The following is a 24,230-nucleotide window of genomic DNA, read 5'->3' on the forward strand; positions in this document are numbered from 1 at the left end:
CTTCTCTCACATTTATGCACACTGCAGAGCACTATTGCTCATCAGATGCATTCCATTACTCTGGTGTGTTTTTATCCCACTGACATTTGTTTCACATGTGGTTTGTGAAGGAAAGATTTATTTAGCACATACTTTGGAATGGCACACACATGGTTTTGACAATATACCTCCTAGAACCGAAAAACATTTAAAATTCTTAGAACCTGAAGACTCTGTTGTGTCAATTACTCTGATTTTAGAAATAGATTATAAAAGTTCTACTACAAAAATATTTCATCTTCATATCAATCAATGGCTGAAAGATTTAAAGACTCTCCTTCTAACAATGAAGTTATATTTAAGGGGGGGAGTGTGAGCCTTTTGTATATCTTCAGGAGTAATGCAAGCTCCAAGGTAAATATTTGGAGGTTGTACATCAAGAACCAAAGGGAAAAGTCTTTCGACTTTACAAACAACTCCTGATTCATGAAGGCAAAAAAAGTGATCATAAAAAGGAGAACAAAACCAGCAGCAAGGCTTGATTCTCTAAAGAGAAGAATGTACAAATCAAGAGGAATTACGACAGATACAACACAAGAACTGGCAGTAAAGCCAAAGTAAATGCTTTAACAGAAATCTTTTGAAAACCGTTTCCCCCTCCACATCCCAAAAGAAACCACTCAAAAAGAAAGAAGAAACTAATCTTTTAGGATGAAAAAAAGTACAATAAAGAGTTGCATTTCCTATTTAGATAAGCAAAACCTGCAGCTGATTTCTAGACATCTATTGCTGCAGGCTCATCAGGTTCCAGTTTATAGGAGAATCGTCTGCAGCAAAGGCTATTGAGAGAAATGCCACACCTGTTGACCCGGGTCGGACTACATCTTCCCATTAGTCGTTCCAACATTCTTCTAACAGATGTGCATGCTGTTTCCCCATCTGAGAAGCAGCACATGGAGTCCAAGCAGTTGATACCTGAACCTGCCTCAGTAAGCTGGAAGGAAGAAATAAAAACAAAACAAACAAAAATCAGTACTCACAAATTCTGGCAATGAAGATGTTATCAGAAAACACTCAGGAAAACCAGATTTTCTTAGTGTTTTGACTATTTTTCAATTTTACAGCAGAACCACAATGATGATAATATTGCTACCTCCCTTCCCCAAGTCTATACCCACTAAAATTTTATATCCCCAAGGTTTGAATGCAGCCTTGGTGAGCATATGGAAATGGTTTAGCACCATGTCTGCCTAATGTTGGACATGAACTGGTTAGCAAACCTGTGTTCCAGCTCTAACAAACCCCCACAGCAGAGCACATGCAGTTTCAGCTGGGATGCCTCAAATTCACCTCAGCAGCAGCACAACAATTTATACAAGCTCAGCTCTGCCCTATTTTAAGGGAAATCTATCAAGAGAAAGCTTCAGGCCAGGGCTGCGGAACACGACGCAGCAACCTGATCCTAAGTAAAAATTTTTCCTCCAGAAGTGTACAATGGAACTTCTTACAGTAATTTACATTCCATCACTACCATAGATACCCTTTGGCTTGGTATGGAACAAAACCACATTGCTGATTTCGTAAACATTATTTATCTAAATGCAAACAAGGCTGATGTCAGAAAGGTTCAGTCATGTTCATGCTAGCATGAAGAATAATTCACCATTAGCAAAATATACAGTTCATATTTGTAGGTGAGGAAAAAAAAAGTAATAAAAGTAATAAAAGAAACAAAAGCAGTAACAGAGATGTTGGGTGTAAGTGCCACCTACCAGTGTGCTCCTCTATAGCACTGCTGCACTCCAGTCAACTGCAGCATCACTGAAATCTTGTACTTCTAGAGAGAGACTACCCTAAACTGACTTCAGTATCCTTTCCAAAAGGAAATAGGAATGTGAATGTGGAGCATGGGGATGCTTTTTAATTTAATTTGAAACCCTCCATGAGAGAATCCTGTCAAACAAATACTGAACACATGGCTAAGTTTAGGCATTCATTACACTCTCCTCACACCAGTGAGGGAAGAATTCTGGGAGGAGGCATCTTAGTCTGACAGGACACAGCTCACTCAGGAGCTTCCCCCACCTTTTCACCATGTGACCAAAGGTCCCTGACTGCTGTCTGAAGACTCTGGTTTCCAACCCCAATTTCTTTCATGCCACCCACAACTGCCCAACACTGCAAGAAGAGCAAAGAATCTCAGACTTCCCTATGGGAATGGTTTACTCTGAGTGGACACACTCCTTCCTCATCCCCCAAAACAGGCAGCTAGACACGTAACAGCTTCAGAACAGAACAATTCCTGTACTACAAAGAGGCAGCAACAGGAGCAAGAGTCATTTGGAAATCCAAGAGAAAAATCCCAACTGGTAGGACAAGGAGGGAGAACACAGGCAGAACTGGTGTTCCTATCCTGCCCCTTCCTGAGTTCTGTGCTGCACTGCACACGGTCCCTGCAGACCTTTCTGTCACACTACTTGATGTGATGCTTACAGGTCTGTCAGTCAACAGCTGTCTGAGTGTGTAGAAAGCTCTACACACTAAAACCCTCAATGCTGTGGTTGCAGCACCTTGGAGAACATGTATGAGCACAGTGAAACACACACTAACTCACACTCATTTGGGAGGTCTTCGAGACACAAAAGGAACATTTCTAGACAATTAACTTCTGTAAGTACCTGAGAGACAGGAGCAGAAGCACTGCAACTGACAGGTCTAAAAGAGGGTCTGGTTAAAATACAAACAAAACAAAACACACCTCAACAGAGCTTGAGACTCTGAGCATTCTTATTTGGTGACTATCATATCTCATCACAACTGCACTGTCACAGAAGACACCATAATCAGGAACAGCACAGTCTGCAGCACTGCAGTACCAGCAAGTATGACCTTCACATCAGACAAGAAATTACAGAGCAGAAGAAATTCCTATCTGGAGCTCAGCAAGCAAACTCCTGCTGCACATGCAGTGATCTTCATGGCTCTGTTCACAGCAATACTAAACTGCCTCTCAACATTCCTACACTTAGGATTACAAGAAGAATATTTAGTCCATCTTGAAGCAGACCAAGCAACACCTTTACAGTACCTGCAAAAGGTCATACTACAGTGGTTGTATGCAGGCTCAGATCAACCAGGCAATTTTTTTTCCCCCAGAATCTGCTAACCTGAGAGCTAGCAGTCCTAGATATTATTCAAAGACTGTCAGAAAGAGGAACCAAGAGCAACCCAAACTAGCTTCCAAGGAGCAAACCCTCAGCTCTGGATTTCAGAGGGCTGGTGTCTCTTTTTCACAAGAATCTCCTTTATTCTTCACAAGTTAGACACAAAAAGCTAAGAACATGCTTGAACCACAAGTTAGGGAAAGTTATTATCCTCACTCTATTTCAAAAAACAGTAAATGTGACCTTACATAAGCCGGGAAACAACAATTCTGTTTCATCAAACTCACAGTTAACTGTAAAGTAATATTGTGAGAGTTTTAATGACAACAAAAAGACAAACTCAGTTTTGCATGTAGAAATATGGTGCATCACTGCCTGGTGAACATGGAAGAAAGACAGACATGCTAGAGAGTCCCTTTTCTCACTTTTCTCTCTGTGATGGACTGTTATGCTCATAGTTTTACATGAAAGGAAAACCTGACACAGCAAGGCAGTAAGGCATAATGTTCTCTGAAGACCTGAAACAAACCCTCAGGAAACACAAGGCAGACAGACACTGCTTTAAAGAAAGAATGAGTATAGAGAAATATCAGATATTATTAATAGTTGGGCTGGAAATAAAGTATTTTCATAAGGTAAGATCTAGGATCTCAAATAAACATTATACTTTATGTGATAATGGCCCATTTGATGTAATAAATCAAAAAGCAACTGAAGTGCAAAATTAAAGGATGATTAAGCTTGATAAAGAAAAAACCAAAACCACATACTATGATGCAAATTTTCTTGTAGATCCCAAAACCATGGGCATTTTGGAGATGGCTCCATGACTGTCTATATGTGACATATGTAGATATAGATACACACACATTAGGGTAGAGTGGGAGTACTACCTAGTGAACGTAAGAACTGTCGGGCAGGCTAGATGGATCTAGCAGTTGCCTATTGTCCTCCCCTCTGTGCCTGCCTTCAGCAAAGTCACATGCTGAGCTGACTGAACCCTTATCTTCTTCCATCTAGAAGGACAGAAAAGCAACAAATCTTATAAAGCACCATGCTTGCATTGCTTTAAAACAGTTACCATTGTTACATGAACTTTCATTTCACAGATCTGTTCCTGAGAGAACAAGGCATATTTACAAGGTGAAGAGGCAATTTGTTCACGTTCATCAGTGGTTCAAACATGGTTTCTCAGTGTACAACTATCAGAAGTGTTCAATCTTTCTGCACACCACAGACTGTAACAAGGGAAAACCCAACAAATTTGAAATCTATTTTAGATTTTCAGATTTAGGAGTTTTATTTGTTTTCCCCCTTCTAATAGAAAGGACCATTTCAGTTTGTTTGTCTTATTACAGGTTATTCTAGATGCCATAAGACAGACATTTCAACTCAACATTTAATCACGCTGAAGTATACAGTTGGGACTTTGTGGAACAGGAAGTGTATTTAATCCTGCACACCAAGCTAAGAGCACTGCAACATATTTTCCTGATCCCAGGGCCTAGCTGGCAATGTGTCCAATACCACTTCAGAAAACATACAGGAGATGGTTATTTCTATTCCACAATTAAGTTAAAACTTGCTCCCTACTGGAAAGTTCACTTTCTTCAACCCTTAATATACCTTATGCCAAACTCCCAAACAATTAGATTTAGAATTTTTTTAAAAAAATATAAAACTTATGTTTTTATCACTTCTCTAATCTTTCTAGTCTTTGTCTCTGAATCAAATAAACCTACAAATGCCAAATTTCATGATTTGAAAAAGTCATTAGACAAAACTATCTTCAGGTAAGGAATATGTGCATTTTTGTGACTGAAGACAAACACAAAATGGTGCATTCCTTTCTCATGTATTCCCTCTTCCTGCAATAGATTCTATGGATCAGCTGACAGATCAGCATCAAGCTATTGCAACACAATGTACAAACCTGGAAAGGAAGAGAGTACCCTTGACCAAAGTTTAGCACGTAAGTTGTTTGAGTGCACTTCACTAGTGTGAATGCACACTTGCACTTGAATAGTCTTCTTGGAAATTACATGTTCCTTGCAAAAACCAGATGCTGTAAAAGGAACAGAGACCTGTCTGCTCTCAACTACACAGCTGGGCTGGGTCAGCTCTGAAAGCTGCCAGGAGGGGAGTCCTATGAAACAGGAACTAGAGTTAAAAATACAGACAGGTAATGAAGGCCATAAAGCCAGGGCTAGGAGCCTGGAGTTCTGGAGACAGCTAAAGAGAGCAGATCTGGACAGACATGAGGGGACAACCAGGCAGCAACAGTCTCATGGGGCTGTAGAAGGGTAAAGAACAGGATTTTGGCTGTGATGGGGCAAATGTTAACAGTCTGAGCCCCAGATACAACATTAGCCACTGACAACCTACTCTGCAAATAAATCCCTTTTTTGTGCTTTACATTTCCCTAGTAATGTGTACAGTTCATAACACACTGTCCAAAGGAAAAAGCTCTAAAAACACAGTTAATCCCCATCAGTAAGCAGAATTAAAACATCTGTCCAAGCAACACTTCTCACATGTGGCTTAAGATTTCAGACAGTTCTTATAAGCACAGAGACAGGTAGACATACATGCACACACAAAACTTTGTTTACAAATAAAAATATGAAATGAGATACAATGGGACCCAGTTAGTACCCTAAGATACATATTTCACACGTTCCAAGAACAGGAGAGACAGCTACAGAGGAAAGCAGTGCTCAGCCAGACTTGAGCTAAGCATAACACCTGTGCATGACCTGTGCTGCCTCATGTTTGTGCTCTTCATCCCAAGTGACAAAAGTGACAGTAAAGTTCAGAGTGAAGAGTTTAACAGGCACACATGAGACTGCAATTCTGACTTACAGGAATCACATGGACACTCAGAAGACGCCCCTGAAAGCTCTTAATTGTACATCACAAATGCACTCAGTATAAACTTGAACATTTTTTTCACACTGTGAAGCCTATAGACAAAAAATTGTTATAATATACTTGTCTATTAATTTGCATTCATAAAGGGATTCTCCTTTTGTATCCCAACACAACAGCAAGCACATTAGCAGAACAAGTCATAAATCAGATTAACCAGGAGTTATGCTCCTTTCGAGGCTTTTGATACATATTTACAAACAACAAAAAACTGCCAAAGTCAGTTCATCACCCTATATGCATTCTGTAGGCACAAAGGATGTGATTACTGGGTGGGCATGTACAAATGAGGTGTGACAGATTAGCTGCTTACAGCTACATATTCACCGAGCAGCTGTTTTGTTTCATGCTCCCACAGTTTTCCTTGCTTTCCCTGCCCTACTGCTTTGGGAAAACAGCTGCCCTGGACATCACAGAAACCAACCTATAGTCTTCACTCCAGATTAGTTTTATTCAGTAGAGTGAAGTTTTTACTGTTTTAGGTAAGGATCCACAGGTTAAATTCTGAACTTTGTGCAAAGACAGAACAAAAAAACTAGAGAAACCCCAACATTTGTTTCTTTCTTGTTGCACTTTACAAGTTCAGCTGCAGAACATAAGGCATTCAATGCTTGTATTTCAGGCACTATTAGATACTCAAGTGTAAAAGTTCTGACACACAAGAGAATTGGATTTGCACAATCATTTGTTACTCATGGACAAAATAAACTTCCCTTATTTTCAAGCCCTTCCCTAAGTGTAGTATGAAGACAAATTGCCTCCAGTTAGCAGTGTCCTGGTGTTAGCATATTAATAACCACAGTGCTGCATTCCTAGACAGCTTTTCTTCGACTATTCAGCTGCATAACCCTTAAAATGTGTTTAGCTTTGGAAAAGTGTAACAGATCTTCTGTTACAAAAGCTTTGGTGCAGATATGATACACGACATAGCTCACTTCAACAATTTATTGAGAAAACAGAGGTTCTTGGAAATATATTTAGCCAAAGTTTTAAAAAAGCAATTTATTTACATGCCACTGGTGAACCAAGGATTTTAAAAGCTAACTTGTAAAGGCTTTTGCAGAGGGATCCCCCCAGTATGTTGCTAAGTTTACTAACACTCCACAGGTATACTGTACTTTGCCTGTTCTAAAGCTATTAAATGCAAAATTAAAAACCAAGCCAAACCAAACCACCCCACCACTATCTCCCTGGGTGTTTGGAAATCTAAGGTGACATGTTTCACAGTGGGACTGCTAACAGCTAAACACAATGGCCATTTCAAGTTTTGCCTTGTAAAGGTGTAGTGGACTCTCTAAGGAAATACAAAACTTTTCTCTTTCAGTTAAACAAACAGCAGTTAAGTCCCAAATGTAGGCTGGTTGGTTCTCCTTGCACCTATTTGTACATTTTGAACAACAAAGTCACCTTCAAAATATATAAAAGGAATCAGATCTTTGCATTAATTCTTCTATACAATGTAGAAGTAGCTACTGGTGGGATAAAGCATCAAACAGGTTGAGACATCGCGGATGTGTATGAGTGCTTCAGTCTTAGAAAGAGAACCAGCACTTGACAGCATTTCATGTACTAAACTTGGTGCATTTGAAGAGTTTCAAGAATCATGTTTTACCTACACAGACACATGTACACTTTGATCTTTTCTTGAATAATTTTCTGGGACTTTGTAGCCAAATGCCTTTAGGAATATGTATCTATACACATTGAAAACAAACAACACTCACTTTATAGCTGCACAAAACAAACACAAAAAGCCTTAGCTGCACAAGGGTATGTATGCACCCAAGCTTAAAATATTTTCTGCTCTTTCAACACAAGTGAAAGCAAATTAAAATGGGCAAACAACTTGCAAGAAATTGCTCCCTGAAATACATGAACTTTCCTGTCACGGCCTCATGAAGCTGAAATAATCCAGCATGCAAAAAGCACTGTTAATTTTTATCAAAAACAAATTAAACGCATTATAACCATGCTAGAAACTATGATTCTTTAAAAATGGATGCAAGAATAGCTAGATCTGTATTCTGAAAGTTGAGCATCATGCTAGGGATGTTTTTTCTGGAAAACAAATAAGCACGTCCAACACATGCTACTTAGGAGAAGCATTTGGCTCAAAAACACAGAGCAAAGCCAAGAAATAACCAAACTGAATGTTTCTGCACTACAAGTATTGCCCTCTCAACCCACTAATATTCATGCCTCTTCCCATCTCTCTCAGCACTGGTTAGTTCACCTTTAGCATGCATAAGAGTTGATGAGGAACTGTCCCTCCTACTCTACCTAATTTTGCTCAGCTGATTCCTTGCCCTGGACAATGGCTGCAGTGCGATGAACTCGTCACTTAAAGCAACTCTGTTGGAGTACATCTACAATTGGACAGAGAAGGGATGGAACATACATGTCAGTAAGTAGCAGCAGTAATCTTCTAAGAGAAAGACACAGGACAAGACATTTGTTATTCAAGTGGAATACACATCATATACAGAACACAAGCCTGGTACCTTCGAGACAGCTCCTGGGATCATCACAGCCAGTTATTGTTTGGTAGGACCATTCTTAACTCTACCTTTGCTTTCATGCTGAGAAAAAAGGCCTATACACTTTTACAACTGTATTTTACCAGACATCTTTATTCTGTATTACTTTCTCCCCTCAATAATGCCGTGATTTATATTTACCCAAAGATTTATATTTTGATTCACATTTACCTTTCTGTCCACTTCCTCCTACATGACCCTGTAACAGACTTCTAGTGAGAAATCACCCATAATCTACTTTAGGGCAGCTGACCTCAATCAAACATAAGATGGTTTTTCTTTAGGCCAGCAAAAAAAGCCTTGGAAAACAGTAAAAGTGAAATAACACACATTCACCTTAAGTGCATTGAGAAGTTGAAGTCAACTCATGCTTGTCTGTCAAATTTTTAATACACTGATTTCCCAAAATGAGACAGTTGCTGTGACAGAACAATATTTACATTTACAAGTTTATCAAGTGTTTCTCTCTCATATCAGTTAAATTTCTCTGCTCTCTTATGAATAACTTAGCTACATGCAGCACTTAATTGATCAGAGACAGACTGACTGCTGATGCTATGACCTTATACCAAGAAAAAGATACAAAATCAACATCCTTATGTATTAAGCAGAGTAAGGCAGATGCCTACAGATCCAGTGAATTCAGAGCACTAAGCTGGGTAAGCTGCCCAACTCATGTGCTCTTGGTTTCTGAAAAATTAAAACCACAGGGGCAAACTTTTTCAGCTGAGAAACCTGTTTTGCTCATTGCTCCTGGGAATAGTTCAGAATTTAAATGATGGCAGAGAGAAGGAAATGTCTTCATTTGCTGTGATTTAAAAACAAGTGACTGGTTCATGTAACAATTTATCTTGTCCTGATAAAAATGTGGTAACTGTAAACTAAACTTTTTCTTTCCCTCAATATGAAAACATACTAATTTAGTCCTACAATTTAAAATTAATAATTTAAAATACTCAGCTACACACAGGGTGCACCTACACTATGGAAAACAACATTTAAAAGGGGAAGATACAAAGTTCCACATTTACTCTTTCAATGACTTCCACATAAGTCATTAGCATTAGTCATTAGTCATCATCATTAGCATTTAGGACAAAGACATTCTCCAAACCCTTTCTATCTGAAAGTCAGAGTCCCTTCCTCTCCTTTGAAACAAAAGTAAAAATATTTACTAGAAATTTTAAATCAATCTAATGAGGAATAATCAGGAAAGAAGCATTCTGTCACTTCACAATAAATGTGCAAAGTTGATCATCTGCTCATCTTCACTTATGTCTACTTCCTTGCTACAGGAATAGTGGACAAAATTCAGTGGAGCTGACTGTCCCATCATGAATGGGAAATTCTCAACAGGTTACACCTCAAGAAAGGAAAAAGTGCCTTCTTCTCACAAATACATCTTTAAGTCTGATTTCACTATCACACAGACACAGAGAAACCACAGGATGGCTGCGGAAGATTTTCTGGTCAAATCAGATTTTAGATACCTTGACTTCACAGTGCTGGGAATTAAGGGTGTCTAGAAGGAAAGACAGTATTTTGGTAAACACAGACCCTAATGCTGACTCTGTCAATGCAAAGTAGAGAGCAAATAAGGAATAAAAAAAGATGACTAACAGAGATGCACAAAGCAAAATCCCCATGGCTAGGAATCCAACTATAGCCACAGGAAAGGTGTTAGACATTCATCAAGATTCCTTCTTAATAATAAGTTCTACTGAGTCCTTGACAACACAAGTGTAATGGAAGCAAACAGAGCCCAAAAATTCATTAGAATTGATTCAGGAAGCAAAAGAATGCAGCAAGAAGTTTAAAGATAAAGGCAGGGAAAAATCATGCGGCTTTTGGGGTTTTAATTTGAGCATTTTAGGAACATAAAAAACCTCAACAACTGCCCCGAAACACTGTCAAACAGTTGATGTACAGGAAGAGAGGAAAGGGCAGTGTTTGAAGAATATTGGCACTAGTTTCTGAAGGGAGTAAGAAAGATAGGTAAGTATCATTAGCTATAGCATTTTTCCTACATCAAGACTAATCCAAGAAGAGCAGTAACTTGTAACCCAGAGCCTTAGCAGGTCTAGCTGAAAGCTAGTGGTTATTTACCTTGGCTTTTAGCTCCTAAATTCCAAGACAGGAAAAAGCAGCTAACAGTCCAGTTCTGAAATGGGACTACTGGGATATTCTGACTAGCACTAGGCATGTCAGCATGATGCTGATCCTAGGCAAATTACGAGAACATCCCACGTAGAATTTTTTTTTAACGTACAAATTAGAAGGGTAATATAATTTAAATAAATCAACATGCAGTTACATCAATGCAATTACAAGGTTAGATGCTAAAGATAACAGCACTGATGCAATGCAGTCAGGAGTTCTGCATGGCACAGAGCTCAGTGTCATTTGGATTAAGCAACTAGGACACCACAAAATCAATCTGTCACACAAATGGACTAAAAACTGCTAACAGGTTTCAGAACATAACTATATGTGGGATGTCTTTTGTTTTCATTCACTTTCACTTTTTTTTTTTTTAGTCCTATGCTATTTGACCTCTCATCAATGACCTGAAAGAAACCAACATCATCACTTGCAGATGAGTAGGAGATGTAGAAGACAACACGTTATTGATGCATTGTGTGCTGTACACTGAATACAGCTGGGGGATTCATTATTCCCATACTTGGCACTGATGCCAGCTGTGCTGGAATACTGCAGCCACTGGAGCAATCCAAAATTCAAGCAGAGGTTGAGGAATGGTGAAGATTACAGGAGAAACACAAGAATAATGAAAAGACTTTAAAACAACCTTTTTGACAAAAGATGCAAGTCCAATCTACCTATCAGTGCAAAAATTAACTTGATCACAAACCTAATTGTGAATGAACAGAAAAACTGTAAGAGAAGGATTCTCAGTTTAGCAAAGAGAGTTTAAAATGAGAAAATGCTGAGAACTGAAACCAGAGAGACAGTCACTGTTAGAACAATGGGTCAAGACAACTTCTCCTAATTGTCACTAAAAAGAAGAAAACACTCAGAGACAAGATATTTACCTAAAAGACAGACTAATTTCAACAGAATGATTGAAAGGATTTTTTTGTAGCCTATGTCAGGCAAAAGGTAGATTCATCACAGCACAGACTTCGTCTATGATCTGTGAAAATGCCACACAGGTAATTAGCTTTAATTACAGAATCATCAAACACACGGCATGTGATGTGATCAAGATGTATGAAACACCAATTAAAACAAGTCCCAATAAAGTAATTTGTAAAATTATTGTTTCCATCACATTTTAAGAACTATTCAGTGCCAATTACAGTTCTAGCTTCTAATACCTAGACAAAAATGAGAATAATTTGCCACCTTTAAAACAGTACAAATACGTGTAGTATGACCCTCTCATACAGCTGCAAGCTGAGATGCAAAAGACTGAGTGGCCCTTTCATAAATGATTCTGATCTTGCTATTATTAGTTACTTAAACATAAACATTACTGCCTTGTAAAATGGTGTCCTCACTTTTGTAAGCTTAAAGGAACAATTATAATTTGAAATGAGAACACTTCTACTCATTAAACATGACAGCAATGCAAGAGGAGAACTACTGGGCAAGTTAGATACAAAAGCAAAACATTACCTGAGCTTTTTCAGTACTTGTTGGTTGTAGATGTCTGTACAGCACTTTCTTCACAACATCAATAAACAAACAAGCAACTACTATGAGGATTATGGCAAACCAAGCAGAACCACTTGACAACAGTTGAACAAATACAAAGTACATGTCCTGGGTATGTAAAAATGGCCTGAAAAGTTAAAAGAAGTGGCAATTACTAAAAGGAACTTCTGGAAACAAAAGTACAGCACAGGCTGTCTCAAGTGTATCTTATTTTACATCAAGCAGCTATAGAATGGGGGAAAAAAAAAGAATCACTCACCAGATAATTCCCCCATAAAACAAGGAGAATATGAAATAAAATACAATGGATCCCCATGTAACAAAATGGTTTATCCATGTCCAGAAGTGAGTTTCTAGTGCCATCTAAAATAGATATAACTTCAATGAGCTTCCTTTTACCATCCACTTCACAGAAAATGATAAACACCAGTCTGAACATACTTATGAAATTCCAGCCCAAACACTACACATTGTTGAAACACACAAAATGAAAGCAAAATTTCAACCACTGTTGAAACTAAACATAAAAGTCACTTATATGGAACCCTCAAAAATCAATTACTTCTGTATAAAATGGATTCAGAAGTTAAATTATTGCTTTATTACATATTTGCTTTTATAGCCAAACAGTGAGAGTACTTAGTGTAACTTCATACCTTCATCGTGACAGTTATAACCATAACGGTGAAGACCAAAGTACCAAATGTCCAGTTTCCAAACATCTGAGAAAATGGCAAGGCAAAAATCAGTTAAGAGCATTCATGGTAAGTTAGATTCTTCTCAAGTCAGCTATGCTAAAGAAATAAGTCTGTAGACATAAGCTTGTGACAAGTAATTGTCATGAAAAAGCAAGGAGGATACAACACAAACTACCAGAACAAAATACAGCTTATGATAAGAGCAAAATTAACAACCCACAAGTCATCTTTCTTCTTGGTTCAAAACAAATCACCACAAAGGCTACATGAAGTACAAAAAAAGTCTAAAACAGTAACATGAAATGATAGGAAAATGAAGGTATCAATTTGATCAATTAATTATAAGAAACCAATAGAAAGGAAACATTGGGTGGAAGGTATTGACTTTAACATAAGTGCAAAACACTTTTGAGTTTAAACATTTCCAGGTAATTTTCAACATGCAGCATCACCTGAAGGTTCACTTTTACCCCAAGCACAATTTTAAAATTCAAAAATAATGGTGCCATTGTATTTTTCAAAGAAAATTCTAGGAAAAGACACTTTGTTTCAAGGCTAATGAAGACAAAATTAAGTTTCAACTCTAAACCACTGAATCTGTCGCTTTTGTATTCTCTTGTGCAAGTAAATTAAACTATCAAAACTCTGAACAAGTTCTACAACAATAAAATCTCAGCTCTGACAACCAAGCAGGGATGCTGAGGTTGTATGTATCTACACACATGCTACTCCAACAGAGCTGCCATTCTATATCAGGTCCCACTGCTCTGCTCCTGTAAGCAGGTTGGGAGCTGAAACGGAAGAGGTTGCTATTTCACAGTTACTTTTGCCACTGACAAACTGAACAATGACCAAATCCTCCACTCTGTATTTCCCAGTAGCAGACTAAGCAAGCAAGGAGGAAGGTACCACATGCAGACAGGCAACCAGAGTCATCCTAGGGCTGATTTGTCAGTAGGGCATAGAGGCACGGAACTGGGATTCACACAGTTGTAGTTCTTGTTACAGAGCTCTGACAAAAAAATCCCAACAGCCTGATGACAGGTCTCACAACTGCCTCTCTCATCGATACACAGGGTACAAAACTGAGGCAGTCATGAGTCTGGATTTACTGATAATGTTATAGATCTGTGCTACAGCACATCATCTGAGGCCTTCTGTTTACTTGTCACACTGACAGCAATGGTTAGCAAATAATGTGCTTCTTGTTAACTGCTGCAATAATAATCTTAGAAGTAAAATTAAACTTCTCCTGAGAGCCCTGTGAAAGAAAGTGTCTTTGCTAACACTGCTCTCAATGGTCACAGAGTTAGAATGCAAAACACAAACAGGTTCTTGCCACCATTGTATTTTTGAACACATTTACACCGTGGATGCTGCATCCTTTAATCCTGTGAAGTAACAGATACAATATTTTGTATCTCCTCCTCTTCTAAACTCTTACCATTTGCCTGTTAGGTTTCAATATCTGACGGCATGCACAGCATGAGAAAGGGGGAAGAAAAAAGAACTAAAAGATCAAGTAGTTGGACAATGTGTTGAGGTAAACCTAACAAACCAGCAGTATTAACAAATTATTTACAATCTCTCCTATTCTACTGTGCTCTGAACTGAGAACCTGGAATGGAAATGTGAGGCCTTGCACTGACACTACCCTGTATCACAGACTTGTACAGGTGATCACTTCTTGAGGACTCAGAAAGCACTTCAGGAGTACACAAGTTTCTCTTGCCCTTAATTTTGGCTTTTTCAGGCACACATTAAATTTACAACAAACTTTATGCACTGCAGATATTTTACTGCAACACACAGTTCTACCAGTTCCAATAATCATCATTTAGCAAACAACTAGGGGAGTAACTTCAAAAGAGAAGAGTCTGAAGTCACATGACATGAGAAGCCAAAGGGCATCTGCCAATTCCTCAAACTAAAGCTGTTACTAAATACAACAAAGTAAGTCTGTTTCTGCCTTGTGGACATTTACTAAGTAATTTTGAAGTGAGGTGCTTTGAAAACTTAAGATGGATGCACCAAAACACACTGATTCATAGACTAAAATTACCTCATTAGAAGGGTCCTGAAGGACTTTTACCAATTCACAAGAACTTCAAATCACACAGCTGGTAACAAGTGACAAGAGAGGACACACTCATACCTCAGCTGGAAGAAACATTTTAGTCTAAAGAACAACTATTTTGCTGTTCTTATCAAACATGCCACGCTGAAATAGGTACTCCAGCTGGCTGCACCACTTCCTCTTCACTGCTCCTCTCTCTGCAGGGATGCTGCCAACCCCAAGCTCTCTGGTTTCAGTCACTCAGGACAATTCTGTCCACTGTCTGTACACAACTGTAGTTTTGACTAAACTTCCTGAGCTCATGCACACTCCCCATCACCAGGTAACCTCTGTGAATTCAGCATGATGCTCTCTCTGTACCTTGGGCCATACCTTCCCAACTCTGTCAAGCAGTAGATGAGAATCAGCAAGTACTTCATGTCAGTATTAAGAATAGCATAATGAGAAGCAAATGTATTTTTACTTTACTACCTATGTTTAATGAGGGAAAAAAAATCAGTATCTAATTGTTCTAAGTTGGTTCAAATAACTCAGAACCAGGGGAAATGAGAAAACAGATTTGCAATGGTTTCATCCAAGCTTTAGAGCTTTTATTAAACGACTTTTCCTGTGAACTTTAACATATTCAAACTAGAAAGTGTCAAATTAGTATCTGACAATTTCATTAAGTTATGGTCTTAAAAACATTTATTGAATGAGAAGTATAATTTGAAAGAAGCTTGCACCTCTAGATTTTAAAATATTCTGAGCGATTAAACGAATATATTTTCAGGAGAAGATTTAAGAATTTTTTACAACTTTCAGATTTAAGTCTCAGTTGCAGCTACTAAAGAAAAGCTACTGCCTGACACTGCAATTAAGTCCAATTCAAAATGAGTTTTGAATGAGCGAATATAAATTCTCATCTACTGACATTATGACATACAATTTGGACAAAAACAGTATACGAAACAAAACAAAGTTTAAGACAACCATTATACATTTATTATCTTGAAAGATATGTTCTTCATGGACATACACTTTCTGACAACATGTCTTAAAACTTCCACACTAAGAAACGTTACTCTTGAGAGCACAACCAAATATTGACAATGGATCTTGGACAATTATGTAGTTCACAGGAACAAAATTTTTTGGCCACTTGAAGAAATATCACCAAAAGCACAGCAGCAGAATAATACTCATGATACTGTACCTGGCCATTTCCCAGCAGAGAAGTGTCTTCTCCCATTAGAAGATACGAGCCATAAAAGAAAACAAATGCATGAAAGAAGCCCAAGATGGTCCAGTAAAGAAATGGTTTAAACCCCAGATGGGCATTTTTACTGATGTCTCTGCAGAAATAAAACAGATTTTGGATTTCATATGGTCTTTATATAAACCAGCTACCCTCACTGCATGACTGCTACTGCTTTGAATAAATGAAACTTTCCACTGCACTGAGACACATAACAAATGCTGATGTGAAAAGAATGCATAAATCATGGGCACAAAAAGAACTCTGAGCTCTCGTGCCTTGGCTCTGCTTTAAGCAGCAGTCACCAATGGCATGGGTCTCTAATGGGTCACATTCAGAATAGCACAAACTAGAATTCTTGTCCCTGGAGGTGGAATTGCACGAGGAAGAAAAAGCCAGATCTCCTGATACTTACCCCTTGTACTGCTTAAAAGACCTCTACGAGAAGAGAAACATCTGAGAGACATCTCTTTTAACAGAAATACATCCTTTTCTTCAAAAAGCACTATGCAGTGCAACATGCTACCACTGGGAGGACATCTAATTCTACAGGAGATCATCTCTCTTAATAAAGGACTTTTTTGTGGTGATTCCCCTAACCACAGTGCCCTAGTTTTTCATCTGCACGTCTGAGTGATTTTCACCTCCTGCATGTAATGGAGGAGGCTGCCAATCCTGTAAGCTAACCAAGTGCTCAATGCTCTTCCATTCTTAACATGACCGACACAAAAGATGTTTCTCTTAAAATACTCTTGTAATTAACTTTTAGGATGAAAGCTATGTAGCTGCAATGATTCCTCATGAAGATAGTTACTAAAAATGCCTAAAGTACAGATAAAAATAAGGCAGTAAGTCCTAACAGCAAGTTCAGACTTCTGCAGAGGCCACTACTGCTCTGATGTGCTGCTGGGAGAACATATGGAAGCTGTACATACCGATAGAGCACAGGTTTACTCTGCAATACATGCGGATGCACATGCTGCTCAAACAGACTGTATATGAGGACAGGCAGGGAAGTGAAACAAATATTGTACAAAGTCAGGTATACACTGTCATAGAGCGTCTGGAAAGGAGAACAAAAATTATTCTGAGTCTTGTACAGAACAAAGGTGTTTGTTTATGCACTGTAAACAGCAGTAACAGATCATTACTTAGATGAATTTACTTGTTAGGCAAAAACCTGTATTCACACAACCACCTAGTAATATCAAACTATCAAATACAGGAAATGAAGCTGGATATTTGCTAAGTGTAAAATATGTGCCACTCCTTTGTAGCTCCTTATTTTATTATTAGCTATTAATAATTAATAATGACTAATTGCTAATATCAATACATTTACCAACATATAAAGCATCCAGTACTTACCTGTTGTGAAAACAAACAGAAGAACTGATATAAAAATTGTGGTGTAATAAAGCACACATTCTGAAAAAAAAGAAAAGTGAAGAAAACAGTTAATCCTCAATATATTCCTCACAATCTTAAAGAAAGACTAACTCTTAGAAGCTGGTAAAAAGACACAGGGAGAGCATAAAATATTTCAGCATTTTACTTGGCAAAGTGAAGTAATACGCTTTGCTTGAAAGTATATTTTGTTTGTCCTTTGGGACTTGCAAAGTATGAACTTACTTATATGTGCTTGAACACATCTCACTATGGGAGTCTAAGTAGTATGAAAGGAGAAGAAACTCATTGATTTTTCCCCTCAGTTTCTTTCTAAGAATTTCTTTGCAAAATATATTCCACATTTCATTCAAGAAAGCTGTGCCCTGCACATGTGAGCTTGTTGCATGGGAGCAGACAAAGCAGAAAACAAAACATAACACCATGCTGCTGCCTCTAAGTGAAAGGAAACAAAAGAACAGAAAAAGTGACTTGGGAGCCAAAGCTGAAATCACAGATGAAATTCAAGTATGGTACTGAATTTTGATTATGAAAACTGATGATCAAGAAAACAAACAAATTAAGAAATGCTGCCTTCTGAGCACAAACATCTGCCTCTCAGCCTAGATAAACTCACTGTGGTATTTAAAATCTATTTCTAGGTGGAAGGACTAAACAACTTCACAGTTAAACTACTGCATTTGGTTGTAAATTATTTTTTTAAAAAGCCCAGTAACCATGTTTGAGCAGAGATATTTAACCTGATCGCAACAAAAATCTCAGACCTGAAATGTATTTCTTGCTGAGAAAAAGTTACACATTTTTCTATAAACTTCAGAGGCACTCTTAGAAGACTCACCTTATAAAAAAAGTACTGTACAAGGGTTGCTATTCTAATATAGTAAAAGTGCCCATGAACAAAAAGCAACTTGGAGAGGAATTTAAACCGTGCTATTGCATAGTCACTGTTTCTTACAGCTTGTCTTCCTTCCTTGCCCATGATTCCTGCAATGTTTGGGAAACAAAAGCAGAAAACAGGTTAAATATTATAAAAATTGAAGTTTAAAAACCTCAACAACATTCATCTGAAGCTACTATGCCATTTTCCTGCACTTCAACATTATAAAAGATTTCAGCAACTTTCTGTTGCAAAAGAAGGTCTTATTCCTCACACAGCCAAGGAAAACTGCTCATTTGATGCTGATTCAAATAAAAAAAGCTTTTATTGCTTCTGACAAAATTACCTATGCCAACATGTGCTTCTTGTATCATGCTCACATCATTAGCACCATCACCGATTGCTAATGTTATAGGTTTCTCTGGAGATGTTTTTAACAGTCTCACTACCTGGAAAAAAAAGAAATCAAACATTTTCAGACTGGACAGTCTATCTGCAAACCATATCCCCAATTCCCCAGTATCTCAGTTAGCTACCTACCTGCAAATATAATTCATGTGTTTTATGAACATGTATGCTTGGATAAAATAAAACATGTTTGGCTATTACATGTACAAACTCACTCCCTTTAGAAAACCTGCTTGTTTTGGGGCACAAGCCTTATTTAAATATTATGCCTGCATTGGGCTCATCTTCCTATTTTTATTCCAGTGTTCTTTTACAACTCTTAATTTATCATACTAAACAGTTAAGCAAAACTTGGAACTGAAAATTTGCTTACAAATACAGAATAATACAGATTTCATGCCTTTTTACTAGACAGGCTCAGATTCTTCATATTTATAATTAATGGAACTAATCCAGGTAAAAGAGGAATTTGAAAAAGCAAATGCATTAGCTAAAAGATCAATGTGCTGCTATAAAGGAAAACAGTTTCTTTTTTAAAGCAATTTCATTATCACCAATGGGTAGTCTCAGTTGGAAAAGACAAAGAAGACAGAATGAGGAAAAAATTGTTTACATATAAAGCCCTAAAATACTCAGAAGAGGAGCAGCAATATCTTGCTCATCACAGGAAGGAATCAAAGCTTTAATGAAAGTGCCAACAATATTCTAAATACAAAGGAGTTAGTTAGATAATGCTTTTGGTTAAGGAGAATTAGTATTTCACTGACCTCCTGGAGAGCTCTAGCTTAAAGCAAAAGCTTCACTAATTGAGCTGTAAACAGGCTGCAGAGCTAAAGGTATGAATGCAGACCAAGAGGCTTTCTAAAAACAGTAAAATAAATATGTATGAAAAAAACATTTTCCCCTGAAGTTCCAGAAAGCCCAAAGAGGATGTATCAGCAGAGCAACAACTGCATGAGGTAAGCAGACACCAAAAGCTGTATTGGAAAAAGTAAGTTGTAGCAGTGTCAGGGCATCGATTCCCAGGAGAAGGGACTCACTTCACAGGAGGAACACAATGGTGATTAAATACAGTCCATAGCTCAGAGAAATCCACCTGATTGTGGGAATACATTCCCTAATTGCAGGTATTAATATTCAAGTTTAAAAGGTTCCCCATTCCTAAGGGGTAATTATTTCAAGTACATTTAGCATTAGATCCTAGGAAACAGCCTTAAGGAGGTAACAAGGCTGTGCCACCCAGATCAGCTCTCCTGAGATTCCCCAAGGCTGTGGTAATTTAGACAAGGCAAACATCTACGTGAAAAGGTCAAGACAAATCCTCTGGCAAATTTTAGCAGCAGCAGCAGCAATCAACAGCAGCTCTGAATGACTGACATGGTGATGTTAAAAAAGGATTTTGAGCCATAAAACACATCAAAATTAGTAGTGAGACCGCTAATCATATATTAACAAGCATTAAAGATGCAGGAACCATTAATCTGAGTTCCAGCTTAACCTTGGAATAAAGCTGACAAAAAGGTTGCCTAGAGCAAAAAAATCATGTGCAAGGCTAGACTAAACTGCCCTACACTTATTTCCCTACCCTTCATGTTGTATGGCATTTGTCTCAGAGATATATATACTTCAATGTTTGAAATTAAAAAGTCACTGCCATCAAAATTACATTTTACTGTAATCTCCATTATCTGCTGGACAGGACAGGAATTAGAAAAGCAGTACAGAACACTATAAATCAAGTTATATGACAAAGCAAGAATGAGGACAGCATAACTAACACAGCAACTATCTGCCCCTTAAAGAGAAGGGATGGTAAAAATTTCATCTAAAACATTATAAAGTGGACATATCCAACAAATTGTTTTACTCATAGTAGTTACACCTTCCTTTTAACATTTTATCAAAAACAATATTATACCAGCTGAACAGTTCTACACTGAAGTGATTGAAAAGACTGCATTAGAACTCTGGCAAAGTGCTGGAAGCAGGAAAAGTGACCTCAAAACAAGTCTCATGCTATAGCAGAACAGCCTGCCCTCTTTGGCACATCTAGTACCTCATGTAAGGGTTTCCTAGTGCTTTAAGGTAATAAGGTGTCTTCTCATGAAGAGAGAGAATTTCAAAAGGAAAGAATAAATATTATAGTCCTTCAGAGGTTAGCTTTCTGGAGTGAAAAAAACCATAAAAATCACACAATCTGAATTTGAATTTTATCCTGCCTATATTTGAGCAAAATTCTTAATTTTATGTGTGAAGGAAAATGGTCTTAAGAGTATTAAGGCAAACCTCCCCTGGAGACTAAGTCTTGACTTCCCTTCCCTTTTATTTCTTCCTCAAACTTTAAAGCACTTAGAGAAGCACACTTTTTCCTTACAGGTTCATTAATTTTCAATTTAGATTTTTTTGGTTTGGAGAAGTAATGGAGCAGGCAAGGCAAAAGCATGCAGGTCATCAGGATAGCTGCTGCCTACACAACACTCAAGAGGCAGATTAAGGATCAGCCTTTTCTTGCATGGTGGCAGGATTCTGACTTCTCCATTCACCTGAAAATTTTCAAACGCTCAAGTAGAAACCTCTGAGCAAACTACTGCAGATCAACTGAACTTTACAAGGATTCCAAAACCACACAAAAGGTCAGGTAAACAAACAAAGCAGTTTCAGAAATCCCTGGCTCCTCAAAGCATGATAAAAACACTCAGGAGGCAATCCTGACCATATTCTCACTTACCTTTGCTTTCTGAAGGGGTGCCATGCGACAGCACAACACTGCAGAACAGTTTTTGCAGACTTCCATGAACAATTTTTCATGTTCCCTGAGTGCAAGAGAGAGGCTGGTCCCATCTACAACCAGTCCATGCTGGATAACATGGTCTTCCTTTATTCTAATCAGGGACAAAAACATTGACTTTGTATTGGTGTCATGGAAAATTTTCAGTTTTGCTATAAACTATGTCATTGGCCACACATTAAGCAAAGGGGTTAGCCTGACAGACAGACTGCTTCTTCAAGCCTGTTACTATATTAATAAATCATTTATTTTAAAACACAGCTTCATTTCTTTGGCACATACATCAAAGAGATTGTCATAAAATTTAAAAATGAAAGAAAACCAAGCTAAGATCATCACTGAGATAGTGACATCTCTGGTATTTTACCTCTTGGCTAGCTGCCTCAGTTGTTCTGCACAGGTACTGTCTGACTTGTGTTGCACAAGCTCAAGGATGTTCATGGTTCTGTGAAAGTGTCCACAGGATAAACTGACACTGACAGCTGTTTCGTGCTTGTCTCCAGTGAGCACCCACACTTTGATACCAGCCAGCCTGAGGGCTTCTATAGTTTCCTGGACTTTCTCCTGCAGTCTAGAAACAAGAAAAATCTTAAATAACCAGTCTTTACCAAAAAAAAGCTCACACTAACTCCATGTTACCACTGTCACGATGAGCTAAGGCTGCATTTCCAATGTTGCATGCATTTTCAGAGAATCATAGTCTGGCAGCTGATGTTCTGTTACCAGCAATAAAACAAAGGCCTTGAAGAAACAAAACCTAAACTTCAATCCTGCTAAGGGACAAAAAATTTGTAACGAGTATCTTGACTTAAATTAGGCACTATCACTGCACTTGAGAAGCTTTAAATCAGTCCACAACAACCACTATGTACTGTGGTACATGACAAGCTTCTAAGTGCCCCATCTGGTACACTCCCATGTACAACACACCCTCCGACTTTGGGAATATTCCCCATGCAAGCAGAATGCTTTGCAAAGTTGCAGTGTATAGAAGTTTTCCCAATGAATTAGCTGCTACCCTAAACATTAACTGCAACTAATCTGTTTCACATACATGAAAACTCTCCTGATGAAACCACACTGTATGTTATCAGTATTAAGCCAAAAATCAGTTGGTACAATTTGTGTTTTGAATGCTCCTCAATCCAGAGAGTGGCAAACATACTAAACAAGAATAGCACAGAACTTCTGGCCACAATGTGAGAGTTTTCCATACATTGTATTTCAGTTATAAATCAAAACCCGCTGGGTTTGAGTGTAATTAGCAGTAACTCCATTGCATACTTGTCTTCTACTCCTGTAGCCCCAAGTAATTCCAGATCCTTTTCTATGAAGTTGAACACGTCTGCTAATCTTTCCTCCCGCTGCTGTAAGGCAGTCCTGGCCTCATGAAGGCGTTTGCCAATTTCTTGGTACTCCTCAGGTGTGAATCTTCTGTAGGCTACGCACAAAGTTCTTAGTCCTTTCTGTGAGAAAACAAAAGAACACATTCAGAGCAGACAAGATTCTGATCCAACAAGAAGTTGTCACCTGCAATTTGTTCACTTCAAGTCACAGAATTTATACCGGATGAATTTCCTTCTGATCTGCTGGGCAAGCTTATACACTTACCAAAGCAAATTCATCCACATGTATCCTTGTTTTGTCTATTTCTCCACTCTTACTACGAGGAAGAATGGAAGATTCTGCCCCTTTTGTGAATAACAGCTTTTCCCCTAAAAAGTAAGCCAGAACAGAAGTTAAGAATATACCATTTAAGAATTACTCAACTGTAGCTTGTGCAATTTCTGATCACCTACCTGAGGGACTCTCTACAATGACACTCATTCGTCTGCGATTTGGATCAAACTCCAAAACATGCAGCAATTTATACCTGTGTTTTGTGTTTTAATAAAAGAGGGAAGAAGAAGAAAACATTTTTAGAAAGCATTTTCCAAAGACAATTACTTATAAATAGACTGTTACACCACAGACCTTTCCTCCAGGTGTCATTTTTACACAGAAATTCTAAAAGCAATATCACCACTGTTCAACAACCACTGTTATTAGTCATTGTGCAACTCACCGCTTTCCATCACTTTATATATACTTAATTTCATTCTGTAAGAATAAAAGGTCCCTCTACCAATAGGAACAGTTTCCTGAATACTAACTTGACATCTGGAGATTATAAGCAGCTCCTACTTATTTCTTTATCCTTCTGTGATTACTTCAAGTGTAATTCTGAAAACTAAATTTTGTTTCTAACATTTGCAAACAATCTATGCTATCAAAAAAGAGTGGGTGTGCCCTGATAACTGGACTAGTTTTTGTTGTGTTACCACTAGTTTAGAAAATGAATTTAGACATTTAACTTTAAAGTAGTGCCAACTGCCACAGATCAAATGGGCAAAAGAAGCTATGACACACTGCAGATACACAGTTGCCAATAATATTTCTACTCACTTTGGGA

At 38.0% G+C, this 24,230-nt stretch overlaps 1 protein-coding gene across 1 annotated transcript in view; it reads right to left on the reverse strand.

Annotated features, from left to right (window-relative positions):
- Nucleotides 1-754: 754 nt before the first annotated feature.
- ATP11B (ATPase, class VI, type 11B) overlaps nt 755-24,230 on the reverse strand; it is a 42,177-nt gene continuing 18,701 nt past the window's right edge. The window contains exons 15-28 of the mRNA XM_009079109.1: nt 23,578-23,651; nt 23,390-23,493; nt 23,063-23,244; nt 22,146-22,349; nt 21,719-21,872; nt 18,929-19,031; nt 18,544-18,689; nt 17,667-17,726; nt 17,234-17,361; nt 16,257-16,395; nt 12,943-13,008; nt 12,546-12,649; nt 12,248-12,413; nt 755-973 (exon numbers count right to left, since the gene is read on the reverse strand). Of these exons, the coding sequence (XP_009077357.1) occupies nt 755-973; nt 12,248-12,413; nt 12,546-12,649; nt 12,943-13,008; nt 16,257-16,395; nt 17,234-17,361; nt 17,667-17,726; nt 18,544-18,689; nt 18,929-19,031; nt 21,719-21,872; nt 22,146-22,349; nt 23,063-23,244; nt 23,390-23,493; nt 23,578-23,651 (1,849 nt within the window). The remainder of the gene's footprint in view (nt 974-12,247; nt 12,414-12,545; nt 12,650-12,942; nt 13,009-16,256; nt 16,396-17,233; nt 17,362-17,666; nt 17,727-18,543; nt 18,690-18,928; nt 19,032-21,718; nt 21,873-22,145; nt 22,350-23,062; nt 23,245-23,389; nt 23,494-23,577; nt 23,652-24,230) is intronic.

Source organism: Acanthisitta chloris, unplaced genomic scaffold (genome assembly GCF_000695815.1).
Source record: "Acanthisitta chloris isolate BGI_N310 unplaced genomic scaffold, ASM69581v1 scaffold41177, whole genome shotgun sequence".
Lineage (NCBI taxonomy): Eukaryota > Metazoa > Chordata > Aves > Passeriformes > Acanthisittidae > Acanthisitta > Acanthisitta chloris.